Raw genomic sequence first — 17,745 nt, forward strand, 5'->3', positions numbered from 1 at the left:
AGAATGTTTATAGTGCTGGTGATTCCCTTCAGACCGAGATGTATCTGAGGAACTGAGGGCAAAAATATAGGTAATTTTTTTTGATGAGTCTGTTCTGGCCACTCAAATATCAACATACCCACTGAACTGATAGGTTAAACAGATTATCTGAATTCCCAGCTTTCATTTTTTGAAAAAGTCTCTAACTTCTTCCTATATGAATTTGGGGGAGGAGGAGGCATATCTCCACAAGGGAAAAACTTTTTTAAAAAAATGAAAGCTTGGAATTCAGAGAGCCTGCACACCCTACTATTGCAACAGTATATTGATCTTTCAGTGCCATTTTTAAAAGAGATTAAAATTAAATCAATCAGCTTTAGGGGGGGAGGAGAGGGAGTGGTGTGACAATGACAGTCCTATCACTGAAAAGTGGGCTGGAGGCGGGGGGGGGGGGCAGGACAAAGAAAACCAACAGAAACTTTATGCACAAGGAAAAAGGCAAACTTCCAGGAAAAGATCAGGATAAAAGTGGTTTCTAAAGCACCAGAAAAAAGGAAAAAAATAAAGAAGTGAAGACTAGAGGCACAAAAACGTGTGCAGAAACTGGGGGATAAACCAAAGCAATATGGGGCCAGAATGGACACACATACAAACACACACACACACAAAAGCAGAAGAGCTTGCGATTTGGATAAAATAACTAACTATAGCTTGTTGAAGCATTTCAATCTGAGCACCTTGGAGCAAAGAGGAAAGAGCAAACATGCAAGGATTGCCCAGGCTTAACAACTAGTAGGCTTCCCAATCCCCGGGCCCAGTGGGGGATCCCCTGGTTTTACAGGCTTCCCCCCTCCCCCAGCCAGCTGGCCGGCGGGGGAAGCTCCACCCCCACAGCTATTATGCACCTCCATGAACAATTCCCATAGGGAATGATGGGGAATTGATCTGCAGGTATCAGGGGCTCTGGGGGAGCTGTTTTTGGAGGTAGAGGCACCAAATTTTCAGTATAGCATCTAGTGCCTCTCCCCAAAATACCCCCCAAGTTTCAAAAGGATTGGACCAGGGGGTCCAATTCTACGAGCCCCAAAAGAAGGTGCCCCTATCTTTCATTATTTTCTATGGAAGGAAGGCATTTCAAAAGGTGTGCTGTCCCTTTAAATGTGATGGCCAGAACTCTGTTGGAGTTCAATTTTGCTTATCACACCCTTGCTCCTGGCTCTGCCACCAATGTCTCCTGGCTCCACCCCCAAAGTCTCCTGGCTCCACCCCCAAAGTCCCCAGATATTTCTTGAATTGGACTTGGCAACCCTAACAACTAGTTACATATAAATCATGTCAGATTTATACCACACAAGAGATACACCAGACATACTACTAACCAACAGCCTGATGCATTTTTCTAACCAAATGTAAAATACTGACTTCCTAACTTCCTAATATACATCTTAAATTTCAAGAAGTTAAAAAAAACACCCAAATTCTCAATATACTGAAATTCTTTCACTGTTAACTGTTAAGATTTAATTCTTACATGTATCAATTTAGGCAAATAGAATTCATACACACACACGTGCCTTTATGTGAGCAACCAAATCAACTGGTTTTGATTCACATCTAGCCTAGATTTAACATGCTTAGAGCAAATTACCTGAATTATCATTCCCTTTCTCCTATATAATGTTACAGTGTAAAATGCTTAAAAACCTTACAACAGCAGCAGTTCTCAAAGCATAAGTTGAGACCCAGAAGTGAACTGTCTCTCTCTCAGATGAACTATTAAGCCAGAACAGAAGAGAAAGAACAGGGTAAGCTGTACGAAGCAGCTCTGCAAGACTTGATGACAAACTGGAGTTTGGCTCTGCATAATGTGCCCTTTCTTCTGTCTATAAAAGGAGAACTATGATCTAGTGCAGTACCACTAGTTGGGAGAGGCAATAACTGTAATCAGCATTTGTATTCTACTCATTCTTCAAGGAACACCTAATTACATTTCATCCTTTAAGTCTAATGACCTGTCCAAAGACAGCTAGTGAACTTCAACCTTGTCCAAGTTCACAACTCTATTACTCAGCACTGACCCGCATTTATTAAACCATCAGCATAAACCTGTTTCCTTGGCTACTGTAGAGAAGGCCACACCTCAAGTTGGGATGTCAATCAATTAGTCCATCAACTCCCTCCTTCCCCCACTATTTAACCATAATCCAGTAGCAGAGAATCAAACCTCCCTTGAAACTTACCTTGAAATGGAGAAGGAAATAAGGGAGGGCATTAAAGCAAATAATGCTGTGACACTGGGTGACTTCAGCTACTCTCATACTGACCAGGTAAACATGTGCTCAAATCATGCTACAGAAATGAGATTCCTAGAAATCAGAAACCCTAACCTGGACAGCCCAGGCTAGCCTGATCTCAAAGATCTTGGAAACCAAGGAGGGCCAGCTCTAACTAGTATTTGAATGAGACCTCTAAGGAATACCAGGCAGAAAGGAAGGAAATAGCAAATCACCTCTGAACTTCTGTTGCCTTGAAAACCCTAGCAGGGGTGTCAAACTCATTTGTTATGAAGACTGGATTTGACATACATGAGACCTTGGCGGGGCGGGCCCTATGAGTCATAAAATGTAATGCCAGGTACCAGAGATGTAAACTTTATAAAAGGGCACAAACACAATGAAAATTTTTTTAAAAAATAAAATGCTTAAAAGATCAGTGCTCTCGCAGTATTTTGTTTATTTAACATTCTCTGGACGGCCACAGAATAAAAAGATTGCTAAAGAAAATGGGAGATGTAAAAGAAGCTAAATGAACCGTTTGCATCTGTGTTTACTGTGAAAGTGTAGGGGATGTACCCGGGCTAGAGTCCCATTTTCAGGAAAGGAGTCTGAAGCACTGAATCAAATTATGGTGATAAGAGATGACTTTTTAGGCCTACTGGGGAAAATAAAAATCAATCTAATTGGGTCTAACTGCATACACTCAAGGGCTCCTAGGCAATTCAAATGGGAAACTGTTAATCTAGTAACCAGTATATGTAACTTGTCACTAAAATCACTGTACCAGAGGACTGGAGGGTAGCAAAAGTTACACTGATTTTTTTAAAGGTAATTTCAGGCCAGATAGACTAATGTCTATCTTAGCAAAATCAATCAAACGTCAGATTTTTAGGCACAAGACCTGCTAATGGAATATCAGCATGGCTTCTCTCAAGTGAAGTCCTGCCTAACTAACCTTCTGAAGTTCTTTGAGAAAGTTGACACACACACACAGAGATAATAGTGACCTGGTTGATATTATACAGTTGAACATTCAAAAGGCTTTTGACAAAGAACCTTAACAAAGACTCTTGAGTAAACTTGGCAGACATGAGATAAGAGGATGTGTCATTTTATGGATTAAGAATTGGTTAAATGGCAGAAAGATAAGAGCAGAAATAAGTGGACAGTTCTCTTAATGGAGGAAAGTAAGCAGTGGAGTCCCAAAGCATTGGTATTGGTGCCAGTGCTATTTAATTTGTTCATAAATGATCTGGAACAGGGGGTGACAAGTATAGTGGTCAAGTCTGCAGAGGACAAAAGTATTCAGGATGATGAAAACCAATGCTGACTGAAAGCTCCGGGAAGTTCTCCACAAATTGGGTGGATGTGCAGCATGCGGCAAATTAAGTTCAGTATAAGTAACTGTAAGGATCACATTGAAGCAAAAAATCCCAACTTCACATACATGCCAATAGAGTTTAAACTTGCAAAAACTGAGAGGGAAAAAGACCCTAGGATCATGGTAAATAGCTCAATGAAAGTGTCAATCCAGTGTACTATAGCAGTAATAGTGGCAAAGTTAGTGATGGGGATTTGTAGGATAGGGATTGAAAACAAAACAGTCAATATCATAATGCCTCTGTACTGATCTATGGTTCAGCCTCATTTGGACTACTGTGCACACTGTATCTCAAAAAGGACATTTCAGAGCTGGAAAAAGTATGGCAGGACACAGGACAACCAATATGATTAAGCAGTTGCAACTCCTTTCCTGTGAAGAAAGGCTGAGCACTCCGAGACTTTTCAGTTTAGAAAAGAGATGACTAAGGAAGAAAATTATGCATGGGGTAGAGAGAACTGACATGGAACTTTTTCTCTCTTTCCCTAATATAACTCAAGGGCATCCAATGAAGTAAATTCAGGGCAAAGGAAAATACTTTTGTGAGTAAAACATGGAATCTGCTGCCCGATGATGTAGTTATGGCCAAGAGCATAGATGGCTTTAAAAGAGGAATTAGACAGTTAATGGAGGATAGGTGTATTCGATGCTATGGAACTAAGGAGGCAACAAATCTCTAAATATCCATGCAAGGAGGCAGCATCAGGAGAAGGCCTTAGTCTCTGAGCCCTGTTGTTGGCCCTTCATAGTAAGTAACTGGATGGCCACTGTGTGAGACGGGATGCTAGACTAGATGGACCACTGGTCTGATCCAGCAAAACTCTTCTTATAGTCGTATGAACGTATTTAATCATCTAGGAATTAATTTGCCAAATTGAAATGTCACATATCTGCTCCTGACACAGTGAACCTTCTCTCTTAAGGAAATGAAAAATGCTGCTGGAATAATTCTACTCGGTCACTTCATTAGTTATTTTTAGAAATTCTCTTGATCTTTAACTCTCCCCATAAGGATATTTTCCCTACAGTATCAAAATCCAAACATAACAGAAAACAAACAAACAGCATAAGAAGAAACTAAGAACAGACAGGATTCAGGCTCCTCTAACCATGAATTCTGAATTACATTATATATCACAGGCATAAGGGAAAGAATGAGGAAGAACACACGTTTGAGTATTAATTATATACATGAATATAACTCTAAACAGCTGGGACATATGATAAGAACTGTAACATTTTCACTGTACTGTTCAAAGTTCCTATACCCAAAACTCATCTGCAAAGTCTGATACAATGGATCTATTCTTCTCTCACTGTCCCAGAGAAACCACATAGAAAAATAGTCAAAATTACCCCCAATTGTGTGCAACAGCAGTCACAATTAACCAAAAGTGCAAATGCAGTTCATTACAGAAAAAAATATATGATTATTTCAATTCAGATACACTGAATCTCTCTAAAGGCTGTATAGAAAGGAATATTCACTAATCATGCTGTAAAAGAAAATGCAAAAACAATAAGAGGAAACCACAAATAAATGCAAATACGAAAACCAGAAAGGTTCATGGTTATATATTACTGGCAACATATTCAAACTATTAAAGTATATAATTCAAAAAGTCTTAAAAACACATTTAGCACAAAGCTGATAACATCAATTTACACAAGTGAATTCCCATGACATCAAATTGACTCGGCAAAAACCTGGCAAACTGGGAAAACTCGAATCATCAGTCCAAGATATATCAAATTCTACCACAATCATTTCCACACTTTATGAGGCAATCATAATGCCATTTTTCAGAGATTGTCAGTCGTGCAAGAGCTAAACCCCAATTCCATGAGTTGATCACGGGGCCAGCAGCATGCTGGAGCCGGCCGTTTCACACTGAATGACTTCGTCAGATGTTCAAAACGGGGTCTTGCAGTATTTCATATCTAAACATACACAACATTACAAACCATACAATTTTGGGCTTAAATACAAATAGTGAATTCTTAAAAAAAACTTAATCAGACTTACATTCATTAATCAATACATTCAACATTCTGAGTCAAGATTGCTGGCTCCTCCCAGGAAGTCCAGAAAGAAGCCCGGGAGTCTCACACTCTAAAAGATCTTAATTGAGCACAGCTGCAAACAAGCTGCTACAGGTTTAAAGGTACAGTAACACAGTACATATGTACAAAAATTTATTACCATCACAAGAAGTGCAGTTAGTTGGAAAACACCAAAATCATGAATTATAAACAAGAAAAATCCAAACTGACATTAAGACCATTGGGAGCCAAGGTACCTAATTTAAAGGACCCAGAAGTCTCTTCTTTAAGCAACACCTTGCGTACATCCTGTTCAAGACCAACCCTCCCCTCATATCAATACAAGATGAAAAATCGAAAATCCTCTGCTCTGTGGCCCATCTCGGTGAAATGGCCCACGAGAGGAGCATCAGGCACGGATAAACAAACACGAGATTTGTACTCAAGGACCTTAGGTTCTCACTTGGCGCGTGGTACTTCCCATGTATCATTTTGGACACGAGCAGGACATGCAGTACACCACCCGTTGAGTGCGGCAATTGCTGAAATGGTTCAGGGTGACTTTCACCCCGTTGGGACTCCAAAATTCTTTCCCCTGCCAAGATTGATGGCAAACCGAGCAGCCAGAGCTAGTAGTGCTATTGGGCACTTTAAATGCTCTGGCTGCTCGATTTAGCTCTTGCACCACTGACAATCTCTGAAAAATGGCATTATGATTGCCTCATAAAGTGTGGAAATGATTATGGTGGAATTTGATATATCTTGGACTGATGATTCAAGTTTTCCCTTTTTGCCATGTCAATTTGGTGTCATAGGAATTCACTTGTGTAAATAGATGTTATCAGCTTTGTGCTAAATGTATTTTTAAGACTTTTTGAATTATACACTTTGATTTGTTTTTTATAATTTTTATTGATTTTAACTATAAAAAGAAAAAGCATAAGCATAGATACAGAAGCATTAAAGAGGGGGAGGGAGTGGATACAGGGTGGGAGACCAGAAACAAAGAAAAATGCAAATATATCAGTTACATTTCTACCTCCAAATGAAATACCCAATTCTTTCTACCTGCAAGTATTAAATTTTCCCCTTATATTTTACCATCTTTATCTTTCATTATACACTTTTTACTAAACTATTCTTCTTCAGCACATATAAGTATAAAAAAGTCAGAGAAGTCTCAACACAGAACTAACTGGCTAAGCTTAACCATATTAAAAATACAAATTTGTTATTTTAATAATGTCATAATTAAAATGAGCATAAAATGCAAATATCTTTATCCTTCTAACTTATTTCAAACAGAAAGAGGGAAAAAAATCAGATTTAAAATATCATAAAATGTAGAGAGAGAAAAAAGTAATAAGCAGGAAAAAACCATAGTAATTTATCTGTCTCAGTATAAACAATTTCTCCAAACAAACATATTAAGAGCAGATCTACCAGATAACAGAATAATTGTGTTGTCTGCTATCTTAAAAATTGATCCAAGTTAACTATTTATTTATATAGTTAAAAACTTACTTGCCGAGTAGAATTGCCGTGCTTGAGGTAGGAAAGCGATGCATCAGAAGCTTGTTAAGAAAAAAAAGAGCAAGCGGTCGGGTGTTCACCTCTTACTGCCATAATGGCAATCATGGTGGCGGAGCTTCAGGGAATATAAGGACAGGAACAGCTGCCGCTATGCCCCTGGCTTCTTGCAAAGCCCCATGCTGAAAGGAAACCCCTTCAGGGTCTCCTTGGAGATGCCATGTTTGTGGCACCTCTCCAACCGCCTGATTCAGGGGGGCCGCTAGAGATAAGCTCTGCGGATCCCCACTGAGCTCAAGGCAACATAACCTGGAAGTCCCATCCTGTTCGAGACCAACCTTCCCCTCATATCTATACAAAATGAAAAATCAAGTCAATTTGATGTCATAGGAATTCACTTGTGTAGATTGATGTTATCAGCTTTGTGCTAAATGTATTTTTAAGACTTTTTGAATTATACACTTTAATAGTTTGAATACTTGCAAGTAATTTACAACCGTGAACCTTTCTGGTTTTCATATTTGTAAAAGAGAAAACATCACAAAAGCAATGTTCACTGATGCCAAAGGATGGATGGATGGTTTAAATGAAATAGGAATGTCTTGTTTTTGTGAGAATAGGGAGAAATATATTTGAACACAGGCGCACAGTCTACAGAACCACCTATACAAAATGTTTGCGGAAGGAGAAGTCCTGGCCACCTCACAGATGAAGCTCTAGGAGATGAAAAAATTCTCCTGCCTACCCAGTTTCCCTTAACTGCTTCTTAAGTGAAGTTCACCACTCACTCTGAGAACCACAGTGTAAGAAAAACTGTAAACAGCCATCTGACATTCAATATAATTTGATATCTTATACTTAATACCTTTAAAGCAAAGCCTAATGTTTTTATAGTTCACATCTAATTGCAGTATGACCTAATTCTGAAAAAAAGCTAGCGTAATCTTCCTATCAACAAACAGAAGCCAGACTGGGCCCCACAGTCACATGTTTATCATAACAAGCCGTGAAGGGCAGAAAGGGTTCCTATCTGACAAGACAGATATACACTCCATTGAATAAATCTCCTCCATATCAAACTCAATTTAGAGCATCAGCCTGGCACAAAGAAGGTCCCAGGTTCAATCCTCAGTACCTCCATTTAAAAGATCTGGCAGTAGGTGATGTGAAAGACCTCTGCCTGAGACCCTGGAGAGCCACTGCCAGTCTGAGAAGACAATACAGATTCTGATGGACCAAGGGTAGGGGGTGTGCATTCAGCACAGACCAAGTCTAAAATTTTTCAGATATTGTTTAAGCTGAATACAGATTCAGAGAATCTGATCAGCTACTGGTATAGCTGAGCCTGAACAAAAGCCATTTTTATTTTATTGGGGGATATTAAGCTACACCAAGGATTAGCTGGGGCAGCAGGATCTGAGAGTTCTGCACCACCTCAGCTGGGGCTGGTTCTTGCAGTTCAGTTTAAAATGAGCTGCAAGAGGAGCCAGCCCAGGATCGGCCAGGGTGGCAGGAGCTACGAGTTCCCCACTGCACCCAGCTCCTGGGGTCAGCTTCTCCCGTGGCAAGATTTAAGCCACACCACAACAGAAGCCCTCCCAGCCAGGTCTGCATGTGGCAGGGAGAAAGAGACCTCTCCACTGCATGCAGCTCCTGGAGTCAGTTTCTTCTGCAGCATGGTTTAAACAGTGCTGCAGGAGAAGCCAAGCCAGACCCAGGGTCAGGCTGGCTTTTTAAATTATTATTTTTGGCATTTTTCTTCTCAGGTCTATTGTATCTGAAAAACTTTGGATTTTTCAAAAATACCGGAGTTTTTTTCAGTTCCAATAGACCTGAACCAAAAAATTGCCATTTTTTTGCACACTCCTAAATATGGGTCTGATTAGGTATAATAAGAACATAAGAGAAGCCATGTTGGATCGGGTCAATGGCCCACCAAGTCCAACACCCCAGGTGCCATCAGGAGGTCCATCAGTGGGGCCAGGACACTAGAAGCCCTGCCACTGTCCCCCTCCCAAACACCAAGAATACAGAGTATCACTGCCCCAAGGAGCTCCAACAATACGCTGTGGCTAATAGCCACTGATGGACCTCTGCTCCATAATGCATTCATGTATAAAGCTCTGACATGCTCTAAAATGAGTTACTCCCTCAAGCAATGCAACTAGATGGAGACAGATATTTAAATTCTCTTAACCAGCAATACAATTATGTAATTACAGCAAATATTGCTTCCTGGGAATTCAGAATTTGAAGTTCTAAACAAAAATTCATATTGAACAAGAACTTTGGACGCAGTCCCTGCTCCCTTGGTGACAACCAACCTAATCTCATCTAAGGTCGTATTTATTTATGGAATTTTATTCTGCCTTTCAGTCCCCCAATACTGTATTATCAAAGCAGATTACAAAAACAAACTCAATACAAATATTAAGCTGTAATGAAAATATATCAAAGTTATTTAAGACTTATGTCCATTATGCGAGCATTAGTCTGCTGCTCCTATGCAGGCACAAACACCAATACAATCATTTGTTTGAGATAGCATGTTATATGGGGAATCTGTCAGTTGGCAAAGATTGTGCAAACTTTCAACTAATCTTTCACTAGATCAAGAGAGAAAAAAAGTAGATATGACCTAAAATATGCATACATGTACAACATTAACACAGAAAGCTGAAACATGTAACGAAGCCACAGCAAGAAAGAGCTGAAAGATTCACAAATAATCTACATTTATTAGGTCAAAATTACCACCATACGAAAAGCATCAGACATGCAACAGCGAGACAGCACATCAGTGCATGCTGTGATTGAAGCAAGTCCAGTAATTAAATGCTGGCTTTGTAAAAGTATACTAAGATGTGCAGCCTTCAGCTAATGAGCCAACTATTTCTTGTGAGGCAATTTAAAGAACTTTGTTAAATATAGTGAAAAATGAATACACAACTTGCAACAGTGGCAACTTTCCCCACCTAATTTATCCGGGGGAAATCGGTATTTTTCAGGTATATTAAAGGTAAAGGTAGTCCCCTGTGCAAGCACCAGTCGTTTCCGACTCTAGGGTGACGTCACATCACAACATTTTCATGGCAGACTTTTTAACAGGGTGGTTTGCCATTGCCTTCCCCAGTCATCTACACTTCCCCCCCAGCAAGCTGGGTACTCATTTTAAACACGAGGAAATTTCCCAAAGAATCCCGGATATATTCAGGAATTACCAGCAAACCCAAAGAACAGCTAAGGGGGACTGCCTGGAAGAGCCTGCGGGAATAACTTTCCCCACAGGACCAGCTGCTTAGCAAGCTCTGATGGGCAGTCTGGTTTAAACTGGGCTGCCCAGAAGAGCCCCAGGAAAGCCTCCAGGGAGAGTTCTTGCAGGATCAGCCCCTTTGCAGGTTCTTTTGGGCAGTCCAGTTTGAAGGGTCTGCCCAAAAGAGCCCCAGCTGAGCCACCTCTCAGTTTTTTTCTGTGGCTTTGCTGCTGCTTCCCCCCCCCCCCTGTATTTTTTGGTTTGGGTCTACTAGATCTGAAAAAAAAATCAGGATTTCTGAAAAATCCCAGATCCAAATACTTTACCAATATTGGGATCTAGGTTTTTTCAAGAATCCCGAATTTTCTCCAGGTCTAATAGACCTGAGTCAAAAAATACTGAGAAAAAAAAATGCACACCCCTAATTTCCACAAACCTGGAGATGGCCATCAAGTCCAACCTTCCACTACAGACCTCAGACTCCACACACAAATGCACACACACCCCGATCTTCCTGGGGGTCCCCTATTCCTTGGGAGCAGCATTTCAGGAAGTATTTTGAACAGCAGTGGGATGGGGAAAATGAAAAAGTCACATACTACTGATGGAAACAGGGTACACTGAAGGGAAGTTGTCACAAATACTTTTCAAGCCTATAAACTAATTGATATTAGAGTACCATTTAAGACAGATTAATATTACGTAACAACTACAATTGACAACATATGGGCAACACATAAAACATTTCTGAAATGAGAATATCAACTGCTCCATAATTTTTAAAAACTGTTTGCTACCTTAAAAAACAAATCAAAGAACAGTCAAAACATGTTGCCTTTTATTAAAGAATTATGCCCACAGGCTAAGACGCTAGTTATGAGAGTTTTATTGAATGCAAATTTTACTGATATCTGCTGATTCTTTGGCGGTATAATTGTCTTAGTCTGAACATATTTTGAAAATGTTAAAACACTCTGAACTAAGGCATAATTAAAGTGTTGTCTTATATGGAGGAAAGGGGAGGATGGAAAGGGAGTCTGCAAGTGAACTCCAACTGATATTTTGTATTAAAACTTGGTAAAATTTTATGGGGTAAATTTACAACCCCAGTGGTACTTTTTTTTTTTTTGCAGACTACATACAGAAGTAGTTCTACAGAGTTTTCCTCTTAGGTCATTGTCACTTGCACATTAGTAAATTATGTCCTCAAAGTGCAGCTGCTGAACAGTTTTATTTCTATTTACAAAAAAAGCACCTGGGGTATAAAACAAACATAGGGAACAAATTATTTTACCATTGGGGTGTTGTTTTTTAAAGAATGATGTATGCTGGAATTTGGCTTGAGGTATAAATATGCCTCAGAACACAATTGTGTACTTTTTCAGAATATTATAGCAGGGTATTTAAATAGTTCCTTATAAAAAGCTGTACTACAAAAAACAAACAAAAATCAAAGCTCTTGCATCCCAAAAGCCAACAGAAGACAACACGCATTCGCTATGCATTTTATCTGCATAATAAAAGCACATGTGGGTAATCCATGCATTAGGCCAGATTAAGACACAGATTTTTAAAACTCTCAGTCTTATCACAAATTGACAGCTTTAAAGTACACTGCAATAATTTACCTTCAGTACTGAACATGCTACAAGTACAGTAAAGTCCAAGCATCAGTCATCGAATCTAAATACACAAAATATAGTGAATTTGTATACATTTACCTTGATTCTATTCTTCTCTTGGGTCTGTTCAATGACAATATCAGGGCCACCCTGAGAAAAACTCAGAGTGCTACCAGAACTATGCTCTTTATGGCTGTCTCCAAACCAAGAGAAAGGCATGCAAGTGGGAATAGGGGAATCGGAATCTGAGGCAGATAAATTGTTGTCTTCCAGTAATTCACGAGAGCCTCTGAAATAGAATGAATCTTGTAAATGATTCTGAGATAACCTTTTGTACTCATAACTATACTGTACTAAATATATTTGACTAAAAATTCCAAATGTGACAGCTATGTTAAGTCTATTGAGGCCAAAACAAACAGGAAACTTAAAAGTTCAAGTTTCAAATAATCTTTTCAGTCTGGAGGGCAACGTTAAGAATGCAATATGAATCTATAAATACCGGCTATCCAGAGAACCTCTTGCATTTTCTTTTTCCTGTTTCTTGCCTTTACCGCCAGATTTTCTCAGGCCCCTGAAAATAAGGAAGACATCTAATTTGGCAGTCATAAAAACAGGACGTCAAAGACAGTTGTGATATGAATTTGGTAACTATCACATAGTTGCCAATTAGAACTGACACTTCACATTTTAAAAGACACAAAACACTAAAGGGAGGCTGCCAAGTTCAGCACTGCCACTTTGAAGGTGGTATTTAGCTGCACCTCCTTCCTAGATATGGATGCTCTGTCTGCAGCAACCCTGCATACGGAAGCAACCTATGCTTCATTTGGTGACTATATTAGCATCATAAAGCATTAATGTTTCATCTTGGAAGTGTACCACCAGCATTCATCACAAGCAACATATGAATTCCAAGCTGTCCCTAGAAATGCTGCCAGTGTCAATTTGAGGATTCTTCAGAACTCCAATATCTCCTGCCCTTACTGAACCATATTTCATCACATCTAAGATATATCCCACCTGCTAGAGAAATACACTTCAGTCTTTATTTTTACTCTCTTATAGGTTTGAGGCCCAATCATCTAGCCAAGCACTCCTTGGATAAGAGACACTAGACTGACACTAGAACCTGCTAACAAGAACAAAGCTGCAGTTTTAGGATCAGAGAGTTTTAGGAACATGCAGTTCCTCAAGCATGCAGGCCACAGGTCATGAATGTTTTTAAAGATGAGTTCCAACACACTGATCGGTCTGGAGACCAAGTCCTATGAGGAAAGGATGAGGGAGCTGGGTATATTTAGCCTGAAGAGGAGACAACTGAGGTGATATGACCACTGTCCTCAAGTACTTTGAAGGGCTGTTATATAGAGGATTGTGCAGAGTTGTTTTCTGTTGCTCCAGAAGGTCAAACTAGAACCAACGGGTTGAAACTAAATCAAGATTTTTTGACTAAACACTAGGAAGAACTTCCTGACAGTTAGAGCAGTTCCTCAGTGGAACAGGCTTCCTCAGGAGGTGGTGGGTTCTCCTTCTTTGGAGGTTTTTAAACAGAGGCTAGATGGTCATCTGACAACAATGCTGATTCTGTGAATTTAGGCAGATCATGAAAAGGATGGCAGAGGGAGGTACTTGTGAATGTCCTGAATTGTGCAGGGGGTTGGACCCTGGAGGTTCCTTCCAATTCTATGGTTCTATGATTCTGTGAATAGAACTCAGAAATTAGTTGGCAGCAAGTGAGGGAACCTCATAACAGGAATGGCATGATCCTGCTGGTTAGCCCCTGATAATAAATTGGCTGCCATATTTTTGCACCAGCTATAATTTCCAAATCATCTTCAAAGGCAATCCAATGTAGAGTGCATTACAGTAATCTAGCCTCAAGGTTACTGCACCATGGTTATCATGGACAGATAAGGCATATGCAAATAGGAGCCAGCTTCCTAACCATACGTAACTAAAAGTAAGCATTTTTCACTGTCACCACCAAGATGCAGCAAGACATTTGGAAGGTTCTATTCTCAGGAGATATACAAACAGCAAACCAACACTATATAGTAAAAATGTAGTTTGGTTAGATAATGAAAAAACTTTACTAATCCATCATTAAAATATAAAGAAATCTTACCCAAAATCAGGAAAACGCCTTTTGGATTTTCCTGTAGAAGCACCTTCATTTGATTCAGCCTTTTCTTCATTCTTTTTCTCTTCTGTTACATTAAAAAAAGATTCACATCACTCATAATTCCTAAGTCTAACAAATGAAAATACTGATATGAAGTATCTGCCCTAAAGACGCTTTGCAAAATGAAGCTGATGTTCTGTGTCCAATAATTCTATTAAGTTCCTAGTGAGACCACCTAACCTCTGCTTCTGTCTTCTGTTCCTAATTCCCACCTACCTCAAAAGCAAGTAGATATGGAGAGGCAGGCCATTAGACATTTTTGGAATGCTCCTAAGTTGGCACAGAACCCCTAGCGACACAGCTTTTCCCGACCTGTTAAGTCCTGTAATGTCTGCATTCCAGAAAGCTAAGTTGGTGGTATACAGTCATTACTGCAAGAACTTTCTGTACATCCCATGACAATACCTTTGAAATGGTCTCCTGGAACATTTTGAAGTATGGGCAGAAATACATTAGCAATGTCTTCCTGTATTTTTTTTCTGGTGAAGTCACAGCCAACTTATGGCAACTTCATAGGGTTTTCAAGGCAACAGACCTTCATAGGTGGTCTGCCATGCCTACATTCTAGCCCTTCGATTATTTAATGTCTACTTGTCCTCATCTACTCATAATCTTTCCTTCATGCTCCAACGCTTGCCAGCCTTACATTTCCTGTATTACTATATGACAGATGACATTGTACTTTTTTTGTCAACAGTTGGTATCTGACATGCTTTACATCAGGGATGGCCAAACTTGCTTAATATAAGAGCCACATAGAACAAATGCCATATGTCTGAGAGCTGCAAGACATGAACATCTGAAGTTTGAGAGCCACAAGACAGGAAGGGAGGAAGGGAGGTGGAAAGAAAGCAACTTTAATTATATTATCCAAGCTGACATCTGGCTTGGCTTGGATAAGTGATTTAAAGACAGAAATGCCTTCTCCAAGTTGGCCAGAGGGGCTTCAAGAACCACACAATATCTGTGAAAGAGTCACCTGTGGCTCCCCAGCTGCAGTTTGGCCACCCCTGGTATAGCCTGATGTCATCAGATCTCGAAAGATGAGTAGAGCTGGTACTTGGATGGGAGTCCACCAAGACTCTGCAGAGGAAGGCAGTGGCAAACCACCTGCTTCTCACTTGCCTTGAACAGCCCTTACTGAAGTCACCATAAGGTTATTCTGACTTAACAGCACATGCATATATAAAATGCGACAAGGCAAGGGTTTTCATATCAAAATTTCTACCATGAAAAACCATGAGGACTTTTTCAAGATTTTCAACAAAAAAATGGGAAATGTTGAGGTGTACTGGAAAAAAACCCCGTCTTATACTGTAGACTTACACAGCATTTGCAAACTTTTTGATTTGCAACATTTTTGGATGGCAAAATGCTATAATGTGTTAAATGCATTAATAAAGAATTCAGTATTTTCAATATTATAACGTTTAGCTTAACACCTGATATTCTGGCAGTCCTAGCTGGAATTCCATGAGAGAATTTCTTTCTAAACACAATTTGCACTGATTACTACAAAATTTCTTTTCTGCCTTCAACTTTTTTTCTCTCACACACACGTGGCAAAAATTAAAGATACATGTGCTATGGGTAGCATATGGTACAGCAGTATGCAACATCCTCTAGAGACATGGTATTTATCTTAAAGAAAGTGAAGTTATTTAAACTTTTAAATTCCATGAGAATGTTGAATGGAGAGCCAGTTTGGTGTAGTGGTTAAGTGTGTGGACTCTTATCCGGGAGAACAGGGTTTGATTCCCCACTCCTCCACTTGCACCTGCTAGCATGGCCTTGGGTCAGCCATAGCTCTGGCAGAGGTTGTCCTTGAAAGGGCAGCTGCTGTGAGAGCCCTCTCCAGCCCCACCCACTTCACAGGGTGTCTGTTGTGGGAGAGGAAGGTAAAGGAGTTTGTGAGCCGCTCTGAGACTCTTCGGAGTGGAGGGCGGGATATAAATCCTACATCATCTTCTTCTCCTTGAATAGTACCAATTTTATATGCTACCTAAGTTGTAAGTAATTTATTTTATGGTGCGGTGGATAAAAAGTACAGATCTGATAGGAAAGTTTGACAGGAAAGTATCATACATTTCATCCCCCCCCCCCCTCAACACATTTCAATTTCCCCACAAAAACATTGGTTTTTCCCCCTGTGGTTTCATTATGACTTGAGAACTTACATCTTTATTGGCAACAGCCATCATGGACCACAGAAGACATGGGAAGAAGGTGCATTTTGGGTACATGTCATCCTACAGCAGGGGTCCTCAACCCCTGGGCCATGGACCACTACCGGGCCATGGCCTGTTCGCAATCGGGCCGCGAAGCCTGGCCACCCCCCCCCCCACGGCACTACTCAGTCTGCATCCTCCGAAGTTACAATTTTAAGGCTGGGAAAGGGGTGGTGAAGCGGGCTCCCCCCCCACCTTCGATCAGCTGGGTAACCGCCGCAGTAGTGGCAGCGGTTTCCCCAGGGGGAAAGGGGTGTTGGCCTTTAAAGAGCCAGGGAAGGCGGCGTTTCACCACCCCCTTCCCAGCCTTAAAATTGTAACAATGGAGGGGGGAGGAGGCGCCACATGGTGGAGTGGGTGGCGAGGCTGCATGGCATGGAGGGGTGGTGACGCTGCACAGCACCACAGGGGATGGGGGTGGGACTGAATTCGGTGCCCCCACCCTGCTGGCCCTGGGGCCGCGGTGGGCGGGCCACCCCTGGTGCTGGTCCCCGGTTCCAAGAAAGTTGGGGACCACTGTCCTGGAGGACACTAAGCAACCTTCCAAGCAAGAATCATCAACATTGCACTAATACACTGTAGTCCAGCGGTGGCCAACGGTAGCTTTACAGATGTTTTTTGCCTACAACTCCCATCAGCCCCAGCCAGCATGGCCAATGGCTGGGGCTGATGGGAGTTGTAGGCAAAAAACATCTGGAGAGCAACCGTTGGCCACCCCTGCTGTAATCATTTGCTGTAACAGGACTCCAGTAGAACTCAAGCTTTGTAAAACTTGTTTTTCCTAAGTAACACTGCTTTCTGTGCCACTGTAGCTATGTAGATCTGCCGAACAGAGCGGCAGAATAGTAGCACAGAATGTCTATCATGCAAATAACTTACCTTTGCTCTCTTTGCCTTTGCCCTTTGATTCTCTTTGTTTAACATTTCTGCAGTATCCTGAAGGACAACTTAGAGTTGCATCATCATTAGAAGTGGAATGAGCATTTCCAGAACTATTTTCTATGTGTGGCTTATAAATTGGAGAAGAGTGCACAGAAACTGATGGACTGGACTCTAATAAGCTATCTGTGCTTTCAGCACGCTCATATTTATCAACCCTTTCATCCACGTCATTCCGCTGTGGTGAAGTTAACTTTTCTGTCACTTCTGAAAACTTGCTCTGGACAGTTTCCTCTGAGTCATCATCCTGAAAATATTTTAAAATTAAACTTTAAAAAACATAAAACTAAAATTATTTTTCATTGCAAA

General features: G+C 40.6%; 1 protein-coding gene across 2 annotated transcripts in view; it reads right to left on the bottom strand.

The window, feature by feature from the left end:
- LOC132585447 (neurabin-1-like) overlaps nucleotides 1-17,745 on the bottom strand; it is a 70,667-nt gene that overhangs the window by 20,369 nt on the left and 32,553 nt on the right. For both annotated transcript variants that reach the window (XM_060257345.1, XM_060257344.1), the window contains exons 13-16: nucleotides 17,377-17,683; nucleotides 14,213-14,294; nucleotides 12,587-12,658; nucleotides 12,184-12,373 (exon numbers count right to left, since the gene is read on the bottom strand). In XM_060257345.1, coding sequence (XP_060113328.1) covers nucleotides 12,184-12,373; nucleotides 12,587-12,658; nucleotides 14,213-14,294; nucleotides 17,377-17,683 — 651 coding nt within the window. The remainder of the gene's footprint in view (nucleotides 1-12,183; nucleotides 12,374-12,586; nucleotides 12,659-14,212; nucleotides 14,295-17,376; nucleotides 17,684-17,745) is intronic.

Source organism: Heteronotia binoei, chromosome 16 (assembly GCF_032191835.1).
Source record: "Heteronotia binoei isolate CCM8104 ecotype False Entrance Well chromosome 16, APGP_CSIRO_Hbin_v1, whole genome shotgun sequence".
NCBI lineage: Eukaryota > Metazoa > Chordata > Lepidosauria > Squamata > Gekkonidae > Heteronotia > Heteronotia binoei.